The sequence below is a fragment of the Globicephala melas genome, chromosome 12 (genome assembly GCF_963455315.2).
Source record: "Globicephala melas chromosome 12, mGloMel1.2, whole genome shotgun sequence".
Classification (NCBI taxonomy): domain Eukaryota; kingdom Metazoa; phylum Chordata; class Mammalia; order Artiodactyla; family Delphinidae; genus Globicephala; species Globicephala melas.
The window spans coordinates 83,022,994-83,031,773 of record NC_083325.1 but is presented as its reverse complement, the minus strand read 5'-3'; the positions used below and the strand labels follow the sequence as shown (position 1 = coordinate 83,031,773).

The following is an 8,780-nucleotide window of genomic DNA, read 5'->3' as shown; positions in this document are numbered from 1 at the left end:
GCAGCCACGTTCCCTCGCAGCCAGGGGCTTTGTACTGGCATTTGCACCAACCTCATTTGCAAAACCATTTAACCGCGAAACGGGTTCAAGAGACGTTTTCAGAGAGGTGGGGCTCGGCGGGGTGGGGAATCCTCTCCCGCTCTCCGGCGGGCGGGCTCCAATCGCGTTGCTTCATTCAATCCCAAACCTTTCCGGTACGAGCGAGTGCCCGCGCGCGCCAGGGCCACCGGAGCGCGCAGGGCCTGCAGACTTTGTCCTATGGGGCTCTCAGGGATATGGGCGGTGACGCCCCCAGCCCAGCCTGCGGCCCACAGAGGTCTGGGAGGGGTAGGTCCCGAGGCTCCCAGGAGAGCAGGGCAACCGGCGTCCGCGCGCGGCTCCGGAATCTGCTGCGGGAGGCGTGGCCAGCGGCCGGCATCCATCCAATGGGAAACGGCCACGCCCACGGCGCTCTCCTGTGAGGGATGCTTTAAATTTCCGGCGCCGCGGGGAAGGGGCTTCCAGTACCTGCGCGCAGCCCCATCTTGACGAGTCGTACGCAGCCATGCTCTCCGTCCGTGTCCCTCTCGCCACCATCGCTGACCCGCAGCAGCAGCATCCCCTCCAGCTCTCGCCCATGAAGGGGCTCAGCCTGGCGGACAAGGAGAACACTGTGAGCGCGCAGGGGCGAGGGGCGGGACAGGGCGGCGGGGTCCTGAAGGACGCGGGCAGGCCTCTCACCACGCGTCTCCCTGCAGCCCCCGTCCCTCAGCGGGACCCGCGTGCTGGCCAGCAAGACCGCGAGGAGGATCTTCCAGGAGCCCGCCGAGCCAGTGAGTAGGCGGGCTGGGGGCGCCCGGCGAGGGGGCGCTGCAGGCAGGCGGTGCAGGAGGAGCCTGCTCTTGGCGCCAAAGCCTCATTGTCTCCTCGCAAACCCTACCCCCTCCCGGGCCCGCGCTGCTTTCCCGCCAAAGTCTCTTCCCGATCATTTACTACTTTACACATCTGGACATTTTCCCATTATGTCTCTACTATAGTCCTGCTCTGTTATGTACAGAACCCATGTGTGACAAGCGACATACATTAAACCGCATGAAATTCCCGATAATTGGACATACTTTGCTTAAAAAAAAAAGACAGTTTCGTGGTTCGCCCTATACTTAACATTTTCCATCCTTTCTCCCCCAGCAGAACCCTAAGCTATCTGCCCCCAGTGTGGAGGAGGAACCACTTCTGAAAGAAAACCCCCGCCGCTTTGTCATCTTTCCTATCAAATACCATGATATCTGGCAGATGTATAAGAAAGCTGAGGCTTCCTTTTGGACAGCTGAGGAGGTAATCGGATTCAGGAACTAGGAGACTTAAAAGGCAGTTGGAAGCATTGCCCCTAACTCTAGAGGAAGACCCCTGCAGTGCCGGTTATAACTTGTGTGAAGTGTGCTTTGCTTTCCTCGTGTTCCTCTTGGGAATGCTTGCCCACAGAGGGAGGATATTAGATGTTCTCCCTGGCAAAGTGCGTGAGGGGTATATTAATCAAGCGATACTAGTACACTTAAAGTTGAAGAATTACGCATATGTGTGAGGTCCTGCACGTTTGAACCCCTTGTGAACTTCTGTACTCCAGGTGGACCTTTCCAAGGACATTCAGCACTGGGAAGCCCTGAAGCCTGAGGAGAGATATTTCATTTCGCATGTTCTGGCTTTCTTTGCAGCAAGTGATGGCATAGTAAATGAAAACTTGGTGAGTTTCCAAAAATAAAGTCTACTTTTATGCATTTCAAGACTTAAGAGAACTAATAATTTTCTTTTTTCGTCTTTTAAATTTTTCCACACTGAATGTGTATATATCTGTAAGCTAGTATTTATATTCCATGGCATTTCCTGTTCTATAATATACTTTGCAGTTATTTCGTCCTTACGGTATTTTTTCCCCCAACTGTAGAGAAGCTCAAAGACGATGCTCAGTGGTAGTAATAGATCTACAGCCCTGGTAGCTATCTATTTGCTCTCCTTTTTGTGGCTTGGCTGTTTTAATCATTTGGTTGCTTATATGTCTTGTTGAGTGCATCCTCCTTGCGATGAATTAAAAAGAATGAATTGCTATTTCTACCTTATGATGATACAAAAGAGGAAGTGTGACGCAACCAGTGTTCATTGACTTGAGTTGCTGCTGGTAGACTTTCCTTAAACTGACCTTTGTGTTTTACCACTAGGTGGAGCGGTTTAGCCAAGAAGTTCAGATTACGGAAGCTCGTTGTTTCTATGGCTTCCAAATTGCCATGGAAAACATACATTCTGAAATGTATAGTCTCCTCATTGACACTTACATTAAAGATTCCAAAGAAAGGTGAGTATTTGGGTGGTGATATGCCAACATATTTAGGATTACCAATTGTTACTTTTTGAGATCGTACAGGGATAGAAGAATGACTCTAAAATGACCAAGTCAAAGAAATTCCTAGCACCCATGGTCCTGTCTGCTCTGAAGAAGAGGCCTAAATTCACTTTACTAGCCAGTCACTTAAAAACAAAGTTATGAGGTTACTCCATTTTCTAGAGGTGGAAATATAGTGCTGAACGTCCAACCTAATGCCTTCTAAAAAACATCCCTAGAGGCTGTGTCTGATGCCCTAAAACCTAGGTCTGATAGTTTTCACGTCTGGCAAATCTGTCAACCTACAACTTGAGCCTGGGGCAGGGTGGAAAGGGTGGAGGATGCAAAGTAAAACATAAAACTTGCCTCGTAAGGGGCTGTAACATAATATAGAAAATAAGACCTAGGAGTATAAGTAGAGGAATTACATGATAGTGCAGAGGCAGCTGTGAACCATGAGATTAATTTAGGCACACAGCTGTTTGCCTGAAATTATAGTTTATATTGGAGGATAATAGAGGAGAAATATAGGTAGCCTCGGGCCTATTTCACATTTTCAAGATTGACTGGAAAGGATGGGAGAGTTAGAAATGGGCGTTTGAGTACTCTAGATACTAAGGTCAGCTTCAGGACAAGAGCCTGTGTAGAACAGAAGTGGTGAAGCTGAAGAGTAGCCTCTTGTAGATGACTTGGAAGAAAGTGAAGAGGGAAAATGAGTAGTGACTTGCAAGCCTAGCAGGATTGAGGCGATTCATTGGGGGTAAAAAGATTTGAACATGTTTGTAGACAGAAATGAACAAAGAAAGTAAAGGTAGGGGCATGATGGGGATACATTACCAGAACAGGTAGGATCAGGACGGCCTGGTGGTTGAGTTTTGAAAGCCAGGGAGAGGCGAGACCCAGGTTGACATGGAAACGAGAATGAAAGGAACCCAATGGCCTGATGACCTTGGCTTCAGAAAACAAGGTCATCTGGGAAGGACAAGGCTGGACTGGGGAATCTGTAGACTCCCAAGGTGGGAATGGGGAGGAAGAGAGTAATAAGACCAGGTAAGTGTAGGGCCAATCGATTTGCTTTTCTGGCCTGGGATCAACATTGTAGCATAGAATTATAGCTGGAAGCAATCTCAGGTTGTTTAGTTTATTGGCTTTAATTGCTTTATTATATACTTGTGGCATTTGTGGCCCAACTAATTAGCACAATGATAAGAGTGTGGGCATCTATTTAGGGAGATAATGGTCAGCATAGCTTAAACAGTCCTAGCAGTTAAGATTTTATAGTTCTTCAAAGTTAAAGGTAGGGCCTTTGAACCTTGTCATGACCTGGACTTGAAATAATTAAGCCAATAAATGCTCTTGGTGTAATAGACTGAGTTTTCATGTTAGTAGATCTTGGGGCTCAGTGTGAATGAATGGATGCCTAAATTTGTATTAACATAAACCAAATGAATGTTGAGATTTTTGAAAACACTGGAGGAAAAAGCAAACAAGTAAAAAGAAAACATTTCAGTTTGAATCCCAAATTGGCCTTGGTCCCAATGCTCTTACCCAGAAGCTTAGGATAGGAGGTCTCTGCTGGAATTGTTGATGCTCTGTGTGCCTACAGGGAATTTCTCTTCAACGCCATTGAGACAATGCCTTGTGTAAAGAAGAAGGCAGATTGGGCCTTGTGCTGGATTGGGGACAAAGAGGCTACGTATGGTAAGGATACCTTGGCCCTACTTACCCCTGAGCTTCGTTTTCTAAGTGATGTTACTGGTTTGTTCCTATGAACACAAACAGATACTCACTAGAAATACTTTGGCGTTAACTCTAGGAGAACGTGTCGTAGCCTTTGCTGCAGTGGAAGGAATCTTCTTTTCTGGTTCTTTTGCATCGATATTCTGGCTCAAAAAACGAGGACTGATGCCCGGCCTCACATTTTCCAATGAACTTATTAGCAGAGACGAGGTGAGTCTAGTTCAGATGACAGGCTGACCTGCACCCCAAACACCTACAACCCTGTGTTCACTGGAGGGAACCCCAGATGTCAGATTGCCTTAAATCCACATTGAACAAGTGGCTTCAACCATATACATACTTGGCAGAGAAAGAAATACTTTAGATAATTTGCTGAAATTATTTTACTCATATTCTCAATATACATAGGTATTGCTCTATAGGTGATGTGATTTTTTTTTAAGGGAAGTTTTATTATTTCTACCTGGTCTTCTGTGTGATCCTATTGTACTTCAAAGTTAGTTGGTGAGCGTCTCAGTGAATCTATTCTGATCCAGTATATGTCTTTGAATGCACTTGGATTAAAGTGCAGAAGGAAAAGTGAAGGTGCCCAGATGTTCCAGTGTTAAGTCCCACCAGCAGTGGGATTTTTTTTTTAATTTAATTTATTTATTTTTGGCTGCATTGGGTCTTCATTGCTGCATGCAGGCTTTCTCTAGTTGCGGCGAGCGGGGGCTACTCTTCGTTGCGGTGCGCGGGCTTCTCACTGTGGTGGCTTCTCTTGTTGCGGAGCATGGGCTCTAGGCGCGCGGGCTTTAGTGTGGCTCCCGGGCTCTAGAGCGCAGGCTAAGTAGTTGTGGCACACGGGCTTAGCTGCTCTGCAGCGTGTGGGATCTTCCCAGACCAGGGCTCGAGCCTGTGTCCCCTGCGTTGGCAGGTGGATTCTTAACCACTGCGCCACCAGGGAAGCCCAGCCCTGGGATTTAATGCACTAAGACTTGCAGACTTGATTCACTCGAAATTGCATTCCCGATTTCCCAGACATTAGGTTTTAAATCTAAAAACTAACTAGCCTAGTCAGAGTTTTGCCTTTCCTGCTGGGAATAGTGGCGACAGTAGAGCTCAGGGCTCTAGAAAGAATGCTCTGAGTGCAAGTTCTGCCCAGTCCTTTGCCACCACACAGAGCAGCGGGGACCAGACCTGGCCTGCTGTCCTCTAGGGGGCAGCCGTAAGGCCCCTGGGTGGGACCGAGCCTGCCTAGGTGACACAGCAGCTGAGTCATCTTCCCTTCCACATCTTCCCTTCTTAGTCTGGCCACGCAAGATGTATAAGGAGAATACAGACCAGCATAAAGCAGTTTCCTATTCCACGTTAATGCTAGAAGTCTGCTGGTTTGATAGTGACCTTAAACCTTTTCTTCTAGGGTTTACACTGTGACTTTGCCTGCCTGATGTTCAAACACCTGCTACACAAACCTTCGGAGCAGAGAGTTAAGGATATCATCGTCAATGCAGTTAGGATAGAACAGGTGGGTGGCGCGTGGAGGCCTCGTGCTTGCTAGAAGACCTCTTGATACTTCTGTTTAATTGAGAAGCTGTGTTCTGGTCCCTAGGAGTTCCTCACGGAGGCCCTGCCAGTGAAGCTCATTGGAATGAATTGCACTTTGATGAAGCAGTACATCGAATTCGTGGCAGACAGACTTATGCTGGAGCTGGGTTTTAGCAAGGTAAAGTATTGTGGGTAGCCCTCTGGTTCTTTCTGAAACTGGTGTTCCGTATTTATGTTTTGCTGTGAACCTTTTCAGGTTTTCAGAGTAGAAAATCCATTTGACTTTATGGAGAATATTTCACTGGAAGGGAAGACTAACTTCTTTGAGAAGAGAGTAGGCGAGTATCAGAGGATGGGAGTGATGTCCAGTCCGACAGAGAATTCCTTTACCTTGGATGCTGACTTCTAAGTGAACTGAAGATGTGCTCTTAGTTTGCTGATTTTTCTTCTTTTCCTTCTCATCAAAAGAGAAGAAAATCAGCTACTTGAACTGTATTAACCAGCTACACCATAAATCGCCCATAAAGTTCATTAATGGCATGTTTAAAACTGTGTAGCTACCTCAAAATCAATCCTGTTAATGCTAGTGGGGTCACCTAGATTGAAAGCGTAGACAGAAGCTACTCGGATTCTTACGAAAGATCTTGTCCATGTTTGGCGTTTGCAAGCAGGCTGGCTGTACGCGACTTCACCCTGGCTCTTAACAGCACCTTCCTTGGCCTCAAAGTGTGGGGAGTCAAGTGAGTTTGATCCAGCAGGATTAGATAGTTACTACCACGAGGCAGTAGGAAGACATCAGATACACTGCTTCAGATTTTAAAGCAGATTTTAAAGTTTACTTATGATTTGTATATAAAACTGGCACTTTACACACAAATAAACATAGTTTGTACTGTCAGGGTGAAGGCTTGATTTAACCTACATTTGTTGGTTTCTACACCAAATACAAAAGTTTTCTGTTTACCACTAACAGCCAATTCAAGGTTTACTAGGTGATCAAAGTAGGTTAAGCCTGTGTAAACTAAGGGTGTCGTTTTTATTCTTTCTTTCCTTTGATGAATTGAAGAGCTCTTGAACTCAATCCTGTGCACACTTAGGTATCAGTATCAGCCAGGTGGTGCCACAGAGAACACAGGCTGGTTCTGTGTTCTGTAGCCCACGTTGAGTATCACGGGATAAGAGATGTGGAGAAAGGAGACTCTTAGGTCATTAGGAACTGAAGTGTGATCCGGATTCACTGTGGGCAACCTGGGTGTGCCTGAGGGGCGGTATCATTTAATTTCTCAAATTGTATGTCCCCCAACTTCAAGTTAGTATGAAAGATCCTTGAAGAGTTTTCCTAGCTGGGATCCAAGATATTAACTTCGTAAATTGGTTTTCAAATTATCCTTGAATGAAAGGACCCACGTAAGATCTTTCTCCTATTGAGTGGTAAAACCAGGACTGAAATTGCTTCTCCTAAAAGTTGAGTGTTTATTCTGATTTTGTTTAATTTGTGTGTAAGTAGGTACTGTTGACCTAACCATTTGTACTTTACTTTCAAGTTAGAAAGTTGTTCTGCTATATTTTTTTTATATCATATCTGTAGTTCATACTTTTTTTTTTTTTTTCCTCTTTTCCTTTCTTTCTTTGCGATACGCGGGCATCTCACTGCTGTGGCCTCCCCCGTTGCGGAGCACAGGCTCCGGACGCGCAGGCCCAGCGGCCATGGCTCACGGGCCCAGCCGCTCCGCGGCATGTGAGATCCGGACCGGGGCACGAACCCGTGTCCCCTGTATCGGCAGGCGGACTCTCAACCACTGCGCCACCAGGGAAGCCCTGTAGTTCATACTTTGAAATAGTTACCCAGTATTATTTTGCAGTTCATAATTGATTGAGTGAATATTGTTCAGTGCAATTGCTCCTAGGATTTGCCTAAATGTGAACATCATCTACTGGATTCTTAAACTTCAGTAGAAAGCTAGTGTTCTGTGAATAATTAATACATGTTCCACTCAAATATTAATTTCAGAAGAAAGTATGAACTTAATAGATATATTTAATAGGGCTAGTTTGAATCAATCTGCCTTTATGTTCCCTCCCCCTCCAAAAAAGATGTTACGTGGAAGGTAATGCATGACACACACCGATCCTTTGGCCACGTTTGTTAACACATTGTGTTGTGTGTTGGCTGACCACTGGCCTGTTCTGTCAGTTTTCTTCATTTATTGTATTAATATAAATGGTAAAATAGTCAATTTAAAAATTTCTGTAATATGGGACCCTTTTCTACCTTTTAAATTATTGTTATAAAGTTAATCTAGATTTTATGGTTCTTACACTTGTGCAACACAAAAATAAACACTTTGGCGTTGTCAGGTACAGGTGGCACTTGGAAGCAGATTTTCGGATTCTACCTCCCATTAGCTGTGTGATACAAGCACTAGCTTCTGCCAACTAAGACTCGGTTTTTTAATCTGTTTAAAGGGAAACTTTTTGTCTAAAGCATTTCAAAGTCCTGATATTGAGTACTGCACAAGTGTCAATGATTTAAATAAAACCGTTCTCATGTCAGTTCCTTGATAAAATTTGCATTTCAATTCAGGAAGAAAAAGCCAGGAAGTTTTCATAAATACTGAACAGGAGTTAATTTGCTTTTAGCAGTTCTGGGGAGGGGACTTTCCTCATGCCTGTCCTGGCCCAAGTATGTGGGAAGCAGGTTCACTTGAAAGATGATGCCCCAGAGCATCTGCCACAAACTGACCTATAGGGGCTCGGGTTGGTCCCTCTTGTCTATAAATGCCCTTTCCTGGGGCTATCCCACCCACCTTCACCTGTCCATTCCCAAATTAGCAAATTATTCATTGTGTGTCATCACTTCAGACATGCAGTTACTCATTGAGCGAACAGCAGCTGTCTTGCTGGGCACTGTTCTCTGTCAGGTGGGACCGAGGACGCAGCCACCCTGTGCGGTTTAGGTTTACTCAAGGAGGAAGCTGGATGCATAAGTAAATCCTGGTGTTAGATGGCGATGTAGTTCGGAGCCAAACCAGGGAAGGCGCCGCAGGGAATGCTAAGTGGGTGGGAACCTTTAGGAGCCGCGTGGTGACATTCCTTTTCCGTGGTAGAGGTGGGGATTGGGGGTGAATCTTACTGATTGTTGTGCTCCTGCCTTCCTGCG

At 45.7% G+C, this 8,780-nt stretch overlaps 1 protein-coding gene across 2 annotated transcripts; it reads left to right on the top strand.

Moving 5' to 3' along the window:
• The first annotated feature begins 544 nt into the window (after window positions 1-544).
• On the top strand, window positions 545-6,424 carry RRM2 (ribonucleotide reductase regulatory subunit M2). Of its 2 annotated transcripts, XM_030844490.3 has the most exons (10): window positions 545-652; window positions 738-812; window positions 1,171-1,314; window positions 1,604-1,720; window positions 2,193-2,326; window positions 3,960-4,054; window positions 4,170-4,303; window positions 5,496-5,600; window positions 5,685-5,798; window positions 5,877-6,424. In XM_030844490.3, exons 1-10 carry the CDS (start codon window positions 545-547, stop codon window positions 6,027-6,029), a joined length of 1,179 nt encoding a protein of 392 aa, XP_030700350.1. In that variant the 3' UTR covers window positions 6,030-6,424. The 2 variants fall into 2 exon arrangements, with proteins under 2 accessions (XP_030700350.1, XP_060165480.1); XM_060309497.2 differs by lacking the exon at window positions 1,171-1,314.
• The last annotated feature ends 2,356 nt before the right edge of the window (window positions 6,425-8,780 follow it).